Genomic DNA, 14,932 nt, shown 5'->3' on the forward strand with positions numbered 1-14,932 from the left:
TAGCAAGATAATCCTGACTTCTGACCCAAGTATGTGATAGAGACATTAATTTGTTTAAAAATGTCTTTCAGCAGATCCTATAAGCACTTTTTTTTTTTTTTTTTTTTTTGCGGTACGCGGGCCTCTCACTGTTGTGGCCTCTCCCGCTGCGGAGCACAGGCTCCGGACGCGCAGGCTCTGCGGCCATGGCTCACGGGCCCAGCCGCTCCGCGGCATGTGGGGTCTTCTCGGACCAGGGCACAAACCCGCGTCCCCTGCATCGGCAGGCGGACTCTCAACCACTGCGCCACCAGGGAAGCCCATATAAGCACTTCTAATGCGTATTTTTTAGAACCTAAAAGGTGTATTGACTCTGGGCTCCCTAACTTACCTGATTTTTATTTTAAGTTTAAAACGGATGTATTGGGGGATTATTTTTTTTTAGAAATTCAAGCAGATCTATTAAAAATACATTTTAAAAATTATGAGTAAGAAATTGAAAGTTCTTTCTGCATGAAGTATGAGCTTGTACTGAAGTTGTCACCCCCTCCTCACATCTAAGAAGTTTCTCTCTCTACTGTGTGCTAATGAGCATAGACAGAACCCTTACAGTACTCTTACTGCCTCTGTAACAGGGCTTCTCAGCGCCGTGAACTTCTGATCTCGCTAAGTGTTTCCTTCATATTAAGAACGCATTTTCCTTCCCTTACCCTCTGATTTACTCCTATAAATTTTCCTACTTCCACTAAGTTTTCTATTTCGTAACCACCCCTGAGATGTACCACAAAGAGATTAGGTTAGACTGTGGCTGATCTAGGAGCGTCTCTGTTTTATCCCGTCGGAAACTTCTTTGTACACGCTATTTCCTCAGTGCTTTCCTGGGTTGGTCAGATAGCGGCACTTCCTTCCCTGAAAATTTAGAAAACACTCAATGTTCTAGGTCGTAACTCTCGTACTGTTAAATCTTTAAAACCTCTGAAACTTTGCAGTTAAAGACTAGGTTATTCCATGATTATTATTTCTAGGAACTTGAGTGGACGATCTTCCACCTTTCTGACGCTGGGAAATGTCTTAAGATCCTCTGGAAGCCTCGTCTCTTCCCTGTCTCTCAGATATCTGAGTGGCTGCCTTTTTCCTTTCTCCCAGCAGAAGAACTTCCTATAACCAGATGGATGTCTGAATCCTTTTCCTTGAAGAGTCATTGTGTAATCCTTTCATTTCTATGAGTTTCCATATGGTCCATTTGTAGTTCTCCCATTGTAGAACTTTTGGGGAAGGATTCAAGGATTTCTACTCTTCCTGAGAATAATGCAGCCACATCTACAAATGTTATCACACCTGAAGGGTGACCTTATGAGGAAAAAAAGCCAAAGGAAGAAGACAGTAAAGCAAGACGTTTGTAGCTGCTACTGCACATGCTTGGCTACTAACCTGTACAGGAATCACCCCACATCAAAATCCTCTATGCAGGCGTGAAGTAAGGCAACTGTAGGAAGGTACAACAGTTTAGCCATTACTTGGGGAAGAAGAAAAGAGTGAACCTATTTTAATAACTGAACTTGCATCTCTTCAGGATTACACTCCTGTTGTAGATGTAGGAAGGGTAGAGGCTGTGGAAAGGCTACTGGAGGAGGGATGAGAGAGACGGACGTGACAGGGAGCAGCGTGGGGTCCTCTCCCTCGGGTTTCCCAGGAAACGACCGGGGACGCGAGTGAGAGGACACTGATGTGCCGTGCAGGGGCGGGGGCTGTGGGAGCTAAGCGACAAGCAAAGGTATACACGTGCTCCGGGTGTTGCTGCTTTTGGAAAGCTCGTGAATTAAGCTTTCATTAAATCATAAGAATGCAGCATTGTGGTTTACCTTTGTATCCTTTAGTTGCTTGTTCATCTTCGCAGTTTGCATTAGCCGAGAGCTAGTGTGGTCGCAGAGAGCTGCAAAGGTCACTGCATCCTGCTCACAGCTTAGTCTCAGCCCTTTGGGGTCAGGATGCTTAGTTTCGCCTGCTACAAGGTAGGCCGTGGTGGACTGAAAACGTAGAAAAAGAAAAACTAAATTGTGGCCAAATGTCATCAGAAACCGAGAAGTAGACTGTGTAATCCGCTGCATTAATTGGAACAGGGTGGAGTTAAATCAGAAAAAATATAAGTGTTAGAGATGTACAGAGTGCCCACGAGCAGGAGGTGCCAGGCTCTTCCACAAGGATTCATCATTCCTATACTTTTAGAGATTGAGATTCGACCAGAATATTGCAAGTTGACAACTTTACTTTCTTTAATTCTCAGTTTCTATTCGTAAAATGAAAATAATGTGCCGTATCTTATCTCACAAGGACATTGAGCTGTATATGAAAGTAGTGTTTCAAGCTCTTGGGCTAAAAGACATAAAATACATAGAGATACATATAATCACTGCCATTCTTTGGTTTAAACACTATATTATGTTTCCTTATTCTTTTTTTTCACTTAGGATGGAGAGTCGGAAGTGACAGTGTTGTTTCCGACTTCAGCTGTTGTATCTAAAATTTATATGCAAGAGCTAGACATTTTATGACATTTGATTGACCAGTATTTTACGTTGCAGTGGGGAAGGAGCTGCGCTTATACACTCTCGTCCTCATTTGCCTTCTAGACACTCACGTCCCCAAGCTCATCCTTCAGCCTCAGGTAATGTATTTGAAAAAGCCTAGGAAAATGCCATTTAAGTGGTTAAGTAGAAAATGATTGAGAATAAATGTAAATAAAAGTATCCAGTTCTTTTTTCTAAAAAGTGTTACATATGACACACTAAAAGGGCTCTGTTTCTCTCTGCTTGCTCTTCTTAACAAAATGATCTTTATTTCTCCACATGTACTTACCTTATGTGAAATCTGTTAAATTGTTGTAAGTTAAATTTTTTTGACATGATTTCAATGACTTTTACTTTTATGCATTTGAAGGAGGAATAAGAAGGTCTTCATCTATGTCCTATGTTGACGGCTTCATAGGGACATGGCCCAAGGAGAAAAGGTACACAGAGACTTATTTTTCGTGTACTCACGTTCTCAAGAACTGCCCATCCTCCGCGCCCCACCCTTGTTAGCCAGATTGCAATTTAAGTAGTACCTGCATTTGAAAAGGGCAACATGGGCTGATGATAGAGTGACCAAAGGGGCCAAATGTGACGGGTGGCCCGACAGCCTTACCCTCGCCTTGAGGACAATGTGACTATGAGAAATGGGAAAGAAAGGAAGCATAATTTCAAATAACTGTTGTTCAGTGATATCAGATTGTTTCCTTTCTGAAAATGTCGAAAAAGAAATTATTTAAAGATTATTATTTAAAGATTTTCTTATTATTTAAAGATTTTCTCTTTAATTTTTTAAAGAGAAATTTTAATTTTATATTATTTAAAGATTTTCTCTTTAATTTTTTTTTTAGATCATCAGTGCATGGCGTTTCATTTGACATTTCTTTTGATAAAGAAAGTAGTTTACAGAGATCTGCTCCAAACCAAGGAATCACTCGGTCCATTAGTAATGAAGGACTCACTCTGAACAACAGCCGTGTATCCAAGAACATCAGGAAAAATCTGTCCTTCAAGCCAGTAAATGGGGAGGAGGGAGCAGGAAGCATTGAAGAGGAACTTCACGTGGGCTCTCAGGGCCACCTGACGGCCTACGTGCCCCTGAACACAAACGAACTAGGCTCTAAGCAGAACGTGCATCCCAGGCTTCCAAATGGAGCTCTGCAGAACAGAGTGCTCTTCGATGAGTTCGGCAGTCAGGTCGGGACCCCCAGCATCGAAGAAGCCTTACAGATAATCCACGACACCGAGAAGCCTGCCCACACCCCTCGGCCGGACCAGCTTGCCAACGGCTTCTTCCTCCACAGCCAGGAGATGGGCGTCCTGAACTCCAGCCTCCCGCGCAGCCAGTCCAGTCCCGAGAGCGTGGCGGACACGAAAGGTGGCTCGAGCCCCGTCACTGACAACACGGAGGTGGACACGGGGATCCACGTCCCTTCAGAGGACATTCCGGAAACTCTGGATGAAGACTCTTCCCTGAGAGACTACACCGTGAGTCTGGACTCTGATGTGGACGACACGTCCAAATTCCTCCAGGACTACAACCCCAGAGATGCCTTGAGTCCCTGTCCCAGCACCGTCAGCACCAAGTCCCAGCCCGGTAGCAGCGCCTCCTCCAGTTCCGGCGTGAAGATGACCAGCTTTGCCGAACAGAAATTCAGGAAGCTGAATCACACCGACGGAAAAAGCAGCGGCAGCAGTTCTCAGAAGACCACGCCGGAGGGCTCGGAGCTCAACATTCCTCACGTGGTGGCCTGGGCACAGACCCCAGAGGACACGGGCCTTCCGCACGGCCGGGACACCACGCAGCTGCTGGCCTCCGAGGTGGTGCATCTCAGGATGAAGCTGGAGGAGAAACGGCGGGCCATCGAGGCCCAGAAGAAGAAGATGGAGGCCGCATTCACCAAGCAGAGGCAGAAGATGGGACGGACGGCCTTTCTCACCGTGGTGAAAAGGAAAGGGGACGGCCCCTCCCCGGCCCGGGAGGAGGCGGCCGGCGCGGAGGACGGGAAAGTGTACACGGAGCGGCCGCCGGAGAAGGAGCCGCACAAGGCAAACGGGCCGAGGAGCGGGTCCCCGGTGGACCCCAAGGAGGGCGCGGAGAGCCCCGTGGGCAGGTGGCCGCCGTCCCCGAGCGCGCCCGGCGACCCCGAGGGGCCGTGGAGCCCGGCCGGCCCCTCGGAGGAGCCGCCGCAGGACGGCGAGCTGCTGGAGCACACGCGCTCCATCGAGAGGCTCAACGCGTCCCTGCTGGTCCTGCAGCGGGAGATGCAGCGCCTGGCGCTGCAGCAGGAGCTGCTGATGCACATGCGCGAGCAGCAGGCCTGGGTCATCTCCCCGCCCCCGCCCTCTCCCCACCGGCAGGCCCGCGCAGGGAAGCCCCACCGGCCGCCGGCCGAAGCCCCCCGCCCCGCCCACCCGTCTCCGCAGCCCGCTGCCAGGAAGAGCACCTCCTTCTCCGTGAAAACTCAGAGGACTCCCAGGCCAAATGAATTAAAACTCACGCCCTTGCACCGAACGCTGACGCCCCCTCGGTCTGTGGACAGCCTCCCTCGGCTCAGGAGGTTCTCCCCGAGTCAGGTCCCCATTCAGACCAGGTCCTTCGTGTGCTTGGGGGGCGGCGGAGAGCCGGAAGCGAAGGAGTGCGGACGCAAGGAGGGAGCGGAGGACGAGGAGGGGGAGGGGGAGGGGTCCACGGGCCCTCGGGAGCAGCGTGGACACATCCCGGAGGACGAGGAGGCGCGGGCCCCGCCCCCTGAGGCTCCCGAGGGCCTGGCGCAGCCCGCCACGGAGACCGCGTGGCCCACCCGGAGTGAGGACTGCGTGAGTCAACCTGCAGAGCCTCCTTGCAGACCTGCTTTCCCACCTGCTGCTCCTAAAAGTGCCAATCTGATTGAAGTCTCCCTCTCGGATTTGAAAGCCCCTGAAAAGGCTGATGTGTCTGTTGAAAAATATGACGGAGAAAGTGATAAAGAACAAGTTGATGACGACCAGAAAGTATGCTGTGGATTCTTCTTTAAGGTAAAGCTAACCCACGTGGTCCTAGGCCTCTTCGCTGGTGGGTGTTTTCTGTCGGCGCGCTTGCTTCTTTAGCAGCAGCCCTTCTCGTTACAGGTCTGCCTTTAATCCTAAAATGTATTCTGGCCCGCCCCTTGTGGACTGCAGTTCTGTTCAGGCACATTGGTTTCTAGAACAGCCCTCCTTTCATCACATCGTGGTACATGTTTAGACGTGCTGTTTTTGTCCCTCTGACTCTCTCTCACTTTCACCAAAGCCTTTTGAAAACCAAGTGATTCACACTCTTCCAAAAGATGTTCAGTGGCCACTTTGTAAAAAGCTCCTAACTTCGCATTGCATGTAAGTCTGTTATAGTTTATTTTCTTAATATTGACCATCTCCCCTTATATGTATTGTTTTTTTAAAAATCTTTTGAAAACTGACCAGACAGACTCTTGCAAGGTGAAACATTTAAAAGTATATAATTGGAGCAGTTGCCCTTAAAATAGCTTCTCTAGAAGCATTGGCGAAGGTGTAGCATATGACCCCTAATCTCAGGATCGGTGTTGGATACGACATGTGTTTAAACAATACTACAGCCAACTAACACGGATACTGAACAGTATCACCTCGTGATGGTAAGATCTTGAAATTTATCATAGATATTAGAACCAGAGAGCCTAATATTATTTAAAAATGTTTCTCCTGTCATCCCTTTTTTCATCTTTATATTTTTCCAAATTTCCTATAGGGAATAATATGGTTTTTTATAATCAGAAACATGTATATGTGTGCTACTCATGTTTATTTTTTTAGTTAAGAGACTAAAGTAGATAGTTTGTGATCCTGAATAGCTCCACAATTAAGAATATAGATAGACAGCACTCAGTGGCAACAGTTTATAATTTCGGGTTTTAAATGAAACGTACAGCAGTCCTATTGGGGTTAAAACCCGCGAATACTGAAGTGGTTACAATCGCTAGTTTTACTTAGGATCATTAAATATTGGAACCTGGTAACTTACTTTGAAGTTGGTCATAGAGAGATGGCCCTCTTGGCCTTTTTTAATGTTTAAAATTTTGAATGTGGATTGTGTTTTGTCTCTTAACCGTGTAAAAGTACTATTTTTTTTAATAGGCTGCTACTATAGACAGTAATAGATGTGTTTAATTTTAGAGACCTTGCTACCTCTGCTCCTGCAGAGAAAGGAGAACAGAGGGGCATCCTTGGGTGTAAAACGTACCGTCCATCTCTACCCTCGTTTCCTCACTTCAGTTTTCACTGCCCAGTACTCCCCCCTTGGACCGTGGTCATAGCTCATTCACGGGGCTCCCTGCCTCTGTCATGGTCCCATTCGTCACACTGCCACTTGGTAGCATAACTCGACGGAGTCTCTTAAAGTTGCCTGTTGGATAAACTTAAACCCCTCAGCATGTGTTCAGGGGCCTTTCACAGACTGATCCAAGCCTGTTGGTCCACCCTCTCCCCCCATTACTCTGTTTGGGATGTTTTGTAAGACTAACTTCAGGCCTCATCTGTTTGCTGCAGCCTTTCATGATTCCTTGGGTAGATGTGAATATGTTCTCTGTGTCTCTTGTATCCTAAACATCCTCATAGTAATGCTGCTGACCCAGAATTTCCAACTACCTTGTGATTTGCTTCTGTTACGATTTCTCTTAGACTGTGAACTCCTAGAGACACTGCATCTCCTTATCCCCAGAGCATAGTTAAGTGCCTGGCAAATTGCAGTGTGTGTAGTTTGTTTGACACAGACGTGTGAATGTTTGGACTGACTGTTTGAATGGTATCTTCTGACTTTCTCCATTCAGAGTTCATCTCTCTCTGGGTTTCTGTGCAAAGCACCTTGTTTGTACCTCTTCCCCGTGGGATCTAGAAGCTCCTTAACCTAAGGTGCCCTAATTTTTTCATATTTTAGTATCTGTAATGTCTGACACTATGTTGTGAGTGTATTAGACACGCAGGAAACACTTGTTGAATTAATAAGCAAGGCATCATTACGACAGGGAACCACTTCTACAGCTGGTTACTTTCCTGACTTTTGAGCTCCCTGAGCGTTCAGGTAGAAGCTGGGGCAGGCTCAGGACACCTACAGGTCATGAACTAGCTCTGGGGTTAGGAGTATAAGTATGCCCGTCTTCTCTTCAAAGGAAAAACCTGTGGTATAGTTCAGAACCCAGCAAGCAAACTGTCAGGACCTCAACTTTTTAAAAAAAATCATGCAGCAATAGCTTCACTTATGTGATACAGCTTTGGGTAGCTAATTTTTTTTGATGCTTTTGCTTGAGTTTTCTATATTAAGCATGTATTTAAATACAATTTAAATGCAGTTTTAAAAATTGTGGGGAAACTCTCCACTCTATCAGTTATTTATAAGGGCCCAAAAAAACTTTGTCTTTTTTTTCCCCCTTTTTATGTTGTTTTTTGCTAACTTCCTAAGTTTTGAAAACATGTAATCAAAGAAGTTTGTGTCCTTTGTTACTAGATAAAAGTATTACCACTTTAATTCATTTCTTCCCTCATAATTTTGGAATATGTCCATCTATGGTGTGGTTGGAGTGAGCTTCACTAGACAGTTTGGATTTTCAGTTATTAAGAGTGACCCCTCCAAGTGGCCACAAGCATTGAACATGAGGATATTGGTGCCTCAGATGTTTCCTCTTTCTCAATGACATTCACTCTTAGGATGATCAAAAAGCAGAAAATGATATGGCAATGAAACGGGCAGCTTTGTTGGAGAAACGATTAAGAAGGGAGAAAGAGACCCAGCTGCGGAAGCAACAGCTGGAAGCTGAGATGGAGCACAAGAAAGAGGAGACCAGGTGGGGGCCGCTGCGCGGGGTCCATGGGAGGTGGCGTCCCCCTGACTCTTGTTAACGGTGTTTAGGGACCTTTTCAGAATATAGAGACAATGCTGATTTGGGGTGCTTTCTAGAAGTTATTTTCCAAAGTGTTACTTGATTGCATGTTTTTATCTTGAGTTTGAGGCATCTTAAAGTTCTCCAGAAACATTAATTGAAAGTAATTTCCCTGGGTTTTACACACACACACACACACACACACACATTTTTTAAGTAGTTACTTATTAATGGTATATTTAAGTGACCTAAATTATCTCAAGTACATTTTAAATGAACCAGTTTCCCAGGGGCTGAATCATTCTTCCTTCTCACGTAAGCGCACACCTGACAGTGTTGTGCACAAAGAAACGTACCCGCTTGTTTCCTAGGCGTAAAACCGAGGAAGAACGTCAGAAGAAGGAAGATGAGCGAGCCCGCCGGGAGTTCATCCGGCAGGAGTACCTGAGGCGCAAGCAGCTGAAGCTCATGGAAGACATGGACACGGTCATCAAGCCTCGGCCTCAGGGAGCAAAGCAGAAAAAGCAGCGGCCGAAGTCTATCCACAGAGACCACATTGAATCCCCAAAAACACCCATAAAAGGTCCTCCAGGTAACACGTGCATTGTGAGGAGTCTGTTCATAGCCACAGCAGCCTGGGCAGTCACACTGGCTGGGGGTGCTCGGGGCTGAAGTGCACACTCCCTGCGTGCAGAACCAGAACGAGCAGAGGATGCTTCCGGTGACTTGAGTGTATTATGAGTGCATGCATATGGCCAACAGAGCAAACACGGGGGCTGAACATCCAGCTTAAACACTAACCTGGCAGGGAGCTCACCCTCAGACGTCAGCTCCCTGGATCGTTAACTGCCCTTTCTGTAGTGGTAAATTTAAGGATAAGCGTTGTGTGCCTAGAATGTGTACAGAACATGTCAGTATAACCAGGAATATAAGATCAGGAGTTCATGAGTCCCTCCTTTAAGATATAAATGGTCAAAAATCCAAATTTATAATTTCTGGAGTTGAGATAATATTTTTTTTCTAAATTCAACATGCATACTCTTATTTTTTTAATGTTTACTTTATTAAAACTAAATGCCATGGAAAATTTTAGAGAATTCCTAGAGTAATTTTAAAACTGAAGGAAAATAACATAACATTGACTGTTTAAAGAGACCTCTAATAGAGCTCACAGACATAGAAAGCAAACTTATGGTTACCAAAGGGGAAAAGGGGCGGGGTGGGTGAGATAAATTAGGAGTTTGGGATTAACAGGTACACACTACTATATATAAAATAGAGAACCAACAAGGATCTACTGTACAGCACAGGGAACTATATTCAGTATCTTGTAATAGACTTATAATGGAAAAGAATCTGAAAAAGAATGTGTATAAATATATATATATTATATATAACTGAATCACTTTGCCATACACCAGAAACTAACACAACATTGTAAATTAACTATACTTCAATTCAAAAAATAAAGAGAACTCTACCTTTTCTAGTCAGTGAAAATTTTTGATACCCGGTATTGGCTGAAATTAATAAATTAATTTTCTACCTGATAATTAGATATTCCTAAATATATTTTATTCTTCTTAATTTCTTTGTTAATTTTTCTTATTGTTAACTTTTTTCTTATAATCACTGTATTATATCTTGTATTACCATGTTGTTTCTGGACTAAATCCTAACAGCAATTAATTTTGTCATTATTTCTTTTTTTTTTCTTCCAGCTTTATTGAGCTATAATTAGCGTACAGCACTGTATAAGTTTAAGATGTACTGTATGATGGTCTTGACTTACATACATGATGAAATGATGACCACAATAAATTTACTGAACATCCATCATCTCATCTCGTATAGATAACATCATTAAAGGAAAAGAAAAACATATTTGTTCCTTGTGATGAGAACTCCTAGGATTTACTCTTAGCAGTTTTTGTGTCATATATCACACAGCAGTGTCAGATCAATTATAAACTGTAATTGTCTTGCTGTACATCACATCCCCAGGACTATTTGTCTTATAACTGGAAGTTGTACCTTTCCACCACCTTCTTCCAGTTCTCCCTCCCTCCCCCCACCTCTGGTAACCGCAAATCTGATCTCGTTTTCTATGAGTTTGTTTGTTGAAGTATAATTGACCTACAACACTGTGTTAGTTCCTGTTACACAACATAGTGATTCATTTGATGTTTCCATACGTTTCAAAATGATCACCGGGGTTAGTCTAGTTACCGCCTGTCACTGTACAGAGATATTACACAGTTACTGACTATGTTCCCCACCCTGTACATTTCATCCCCGTAACTCATTTATCTTCTAACTGGAAGTTTGTACCTCTTAATTCCTCACTTATTTCATTATTTCTCAAAAGTAGTTCCTTGCTAATTTTGAATAAATTGTGCATATATGCATGCAAACATATTATGCATCTAAAAAAGAAAAGAAACTACGTGAGCTCCATTCTCAAATGCTGGTGTTGCCTAATGAGCAGACTCTTTTCTAGTTGTTCCTTTTGAATTTCTAATCTTGTTTTTATTCAGGATCACGAATTTATCGTGTCTTTTCAGTCTCTAGCCTTTCTTTGGCGTCACTGAACACAGGCGACAGCGAGAGTGTGCATTCAGGCAGGAGGACCCCGAGGTAAGTTGTAGCATAAGTGTTTTCATAGAAGACGTTATTTTATATTTCCCAGTGAATGAACCATAGTCACAAATGTTTATAAGTGTTGCTCACTAGGACAGTTTGGGTTTCTGTTAAAAGGAATTTATATGTAAAGAGGTCTATTCATCTTTCAGTTTTTTATCTTTTAGCATATTAGAATTATGACACCAATAAGACATTAACCGTAATTGTACATCAGTCGTTGCCACTACGGTTGTGATACAATCATGGTAAAAACAGAAAGTACCTCATCTGTATAGTGCCGGCCTCTAGTTTTCTTCCCCATTAGAATAATTCCAAAGTAAGGAATTATTGCTCGTGACTTAGGAAAGATCTCTTTTGTACGCTGTCTCTTTCTTTCTCTAGGATATATGTACCTTAGAAGCTAAAAGTCAGTATTTCATTATTTTATACTATAATACCCATATAAAGAAAAGAACGTTTCTAGTGACAGTCATCAGCTCCGAGCTCTAATCTTTGTATTACCACCCTACTGCATTAATTGCCGATTGTCATGTGGACAAACCATTCATTCTGTCTTTCGGCAGACACTTATGGAGTGCCTGCTGAGTTCTCAGGACTTGGATGTATAGCTGTGAATGAGACAAAGTTATCACCGTCTTCTTGTTTTAAAGCCTCTAGGTTGAGTTTGGTTGGTGCTCACATATACCCTTCTGAGCCCCAAATGTTTTTCTCTATCTGAGGCATTAAAATGTTATTTATTATTTAGATCAGAGTCTGTAGAAGGCTTCTTATCTCCAAGCCGTTGTGGCAGTAGAAATGGCGAAAAGGACTGGGAGAACGCTTCGACCACTTCTTCTGTGGCTTCTGGAACAGAGTACACAGGTCAGTGCCTGTGCGTTTTTAGGGAAACAGTTTAACACGGGGCCGAGACTAGCTGCAGGCTGTGCTAAGAAAGGTTCACTGACTTGCCTCTCGTTCTAAACACGGAAGACTGATCGGAAACAGTGAACGCAGGTGGTCACTTTCGGGTAAGTCGGTTTCAGTGACATGGTTTGTCCCCGAAGAATTAAGGTAAGTTTCTAAAAAGCAGTAGTACCACTTACACCTCATTCCTCTACTTCTCCCTTAAAAATGCAGGCCGTTTCTGTGTTGTAGTTTGGGTTGAAGAAGTGTTAGAGCGGGTCCCTCAGCAGTGCATTGGTCCTGAGTACTGGGAGCAGCTAGAGTCCACCGAGCCCCTCCTCTAACGTTGGGATTTCAGTATCTGGAACAGTGCGTCTTGAAAAAGTGTCGAGAGGCTCTAAAAGACATGGGAATGCATTGGGTCTAGGAGGGCACCCGGCCTTGCACGTCCCCATCAGGCCCTCCTCCAGCCTCTGTTTGCAGAGGTGTTATTGAAGGAAAAGCTCATAGAATGGAAAGTAGGTAAGAACTAAAGAAAAGAACCAGGAGAGGAAATGTGAGCGCCGTGGAGAGGTAGGTGGGAGGACAGCAGAAGAACAGTGGGGAGGAACAGAGCCCGCCCGCGTCCCGCCCCGTCCGCGTCTGTTTGGCCCTGGAAGTGGCCCCCAAAGGCCCAAGGAGGCAGGGCTTGCTGACTTGGTGTGAGCTTTTCCTTCCTGTTCTGTGGCTTCTAAGACAGCCTCCTTCAGCAGCGTGTCAGCCTTTAAGGCCAGCTTCAGGGCCGTGTTGCGGCACCGCTGGGAGCCCAGAGCTGCAGGGCTGTGGCGTGCACCTGACCAGCTCAGACCAGCTCATGGGCTGACTGTTAAAATTCCAGGAATTATGCGGCTGCAGAACAATTGCTGGCCCTGAGTCAGCCATGGTAGGAGTAGTTTACTCTAGAAATAGGTAAAAATCAGGGCTCATGTTTTTTCTTTCCCAAAGAACCAGTTTCTCAGCACACTACCGAGGGCAGAGCTGAGTTAGTGGGAGGGGGAGGGAGCCTGCCAGCACACGGCCCTTCACGAGCGCGAATGTCCCAGCAAAGTGGCAAAAAGGGCTTCTGTGCTTTACAGACACCGTTGTGAAAAAAAAATGCTAAGAAAAAACCCCAGAGGTGTGGAAGAAGAAAAAGATGAAGCTTTTTCTTGTCTTTTAAAAGCTAAAATTACTCGCGTCCCGTTATGCATTAAGCTCACCAGTAACCTTACCAAACCGAGAAAGAGGAGAAACAGGCAGTGTGACATTAAGGCCTGAGAGCCGCCTCGCCTGGGGAGGCCAGCGAAGGCCCCCAGGGGTGTCCCTGCGGATGCAACAGTGCTCTGACCGCTGCAGAGCAGCCAGAGGCCCTCAGGCACAGAATGTGGTTTTCTATTACAGAGTTTAATCAGTGTAGGGACGGTCGCATCGTTTAAACACAGTCGTATTTCTGACTTAGGAATGCTGTTTTTGTTTTATTACTGTTATTAAATTCTGCCATAGGACCAAAGCTCTTCAAAGAACCCAGTGCAAAATCCAATAAGCACATAATACAAAATGCTTTAGCTCATTGCTGTTTGGCTGGAAAAGTAAATGAAGGTCAGAAGAAAAAAATACTGGAGGTAAGCATGTTTGCATGAAAATTAGATTTGGCAACATTGTGAAACTGTAGGAGTTTTCTCTTTCAGTTCAGGAGGAAATACTCTTCAGGGGACTCCTAGAATTTCAACAGCATATGAAAGATCTGTAACTATGTTCTCATTGTTAGACTGAGTTTACTTTCAAACGGGATTCTGGAAGACCGCAGATTTTATTAAAGACTAGGCATAGACTTAAGATGATAATATAAAATTATAAATTATTTTCTTGCCCAGGGTCACTCGTTCACATTTCATAAATGTAGATAACATGATCTGCCTTTTTTAAAATGGAGCTCTGTTGCGAAGGAGATCGCCAGTGCCTGGTTGTTAGTGGTAGAGACAGTTTGACTGAGACCGAGAGTTAGCAGACCCTGCAGCCCTTTAAGTCCCTCCGGGATTACAATTCCGGCACAGCCAACAGGACCTCAGCGGTAGGGTCTCTGCACACATCTCAATCCCCGTGTGCTGGATGTGGATCGCATGCCTCATTTTGGCTACTAAGAATTTATATTTTAAATTACGTGTCATAAAACTGGCCAAGAAATGTAACACAGTTATATAAATTATATTCAGCAAAATGTTTAAGGGCTTTTATTTTTGTTTCTTATCCTAAAGGAAATGGAGAAGTCAGATGCCAACAACTTCCTAATCTTGTTCCGGGATTCAGGCTGCCAGTTCAGGTCTTTGTATACTTACTGCCCAGAGACTGAAGAGATTAATAAGCTGACTGGGATAGGCCCTAAATCTATCACTAAAAAGATGATCGAGGGCCTTTACAAATATAATTCTGACAGGAAACAGTTCAGCCACATCCCCGCTAAAACTTTATCTGCCAGTGTTGATGCAATTACCATTCACAGCCATTTATGGCAGACCAAGAGACCAGTGACGCCCAAGAAACTTTTACCCACTAAAGCATAGGAACCGGGAAATATTTGCTTCAGAACATTCATGCTAAATTTGCACTTCATCTTTCCTGCCTATAGAAAACCTTTCTAATTGCCAACAGACTTTTATTAATTGAAACTGGACATCCAGCTCTGTTGTCATGACAACTGGAATGTAGACCGCAGTGTTTGGAGTGCAGGAGATTCACCTGGGTGATAGGCCAGGCGGTGGTGACGCGCTGTCCGGCTCACGGGTGGAGGTGCGCCTGCTTGGTATTCGATACATCGAAGCACTGAGTTCTCATGGACACTAGTTGAAACACGGCTAAGATTACGAATTGTGTGTTTTGTTTGTTGCTTTTTTAAAAAAACTTTTTAACGTACATGCCTGTCTTCAGATGGTTTATTTTGCTGTTTTTCTCTCCTGGGGGTTTGTTCCAAGATAC

General features: G+C 44.4%; 1 protein-coding gene across 4 annotated transcripts in view; it reads left to right on the forward strand.

Moving 5' to 3' along the window:
* CAMSAP2 (calmodulin regulated spectrin associated protein family member 2) overlaps nt 1–14,728 on the forward strand; it is a gene marked incomplete at its 5' end in the record, with an annotated part of 84,127 nt that extends 69,399 nt beyond the window's left edge. For 2 of the 4 annotated variants that reach the window (XM_079697238.1, XM_079697239.1), the window contains 9 exons: nt 2,562–2,644; nt 2,917–2,986; nt 3,398–5,564; nt 8,244–8,380; nt 8,788–9,008; nt 10,981–11,053; nt 11,805–11,920; nt 13,463–13,581; nt 14,215–14,728. In XM_079697238.1, coding sequence (XP_079553364.1) covers nt 2,562–2,644; nt 2,917–2,986; nt 3,398–5,564; nt 8,244–8,380; nt 8,788–9,008; nt 10,981–11,053; nt 11,805–11,920; nt 13,463–13,581; nt 14,215–14,520 — 3,292 coding nt within the window. In that variant the 3' untranslated portion in view covers nt 14,521–14,728. The remainder of the gene's footprint in view (nt 1–2,561; nt 2,645–2,916; nt 2,987–3,397; nt 5,565–8,243; nt 8,381–8,787; nt 9,009–10,980; nt 11,054–11,804; nt 11,921–13,462; nt 13,582–14,214) is intronic. The other 2 variants (XM_079697240.1, XM_079697241.1) reach the window with 1 other exon arrangement.
* Nucleotides 14,729–14,932: the final 204 nt, after the last annotated feature.

The sequence above is a fragment of the Hyperoodon ampullatus genome (genome assembly GCF_949752795.1).
Source record: "Hyperoodon ampullatus genome assembly, chromosome: 2".
NCBI classification, from domain to species: domain Eukaryota; kingdom Metazoa; phylum Chordata; class Mammalia; order Artiodactyla; family Ziphiidae; genus Hyperoodon; species Hyperoodon ampullatus.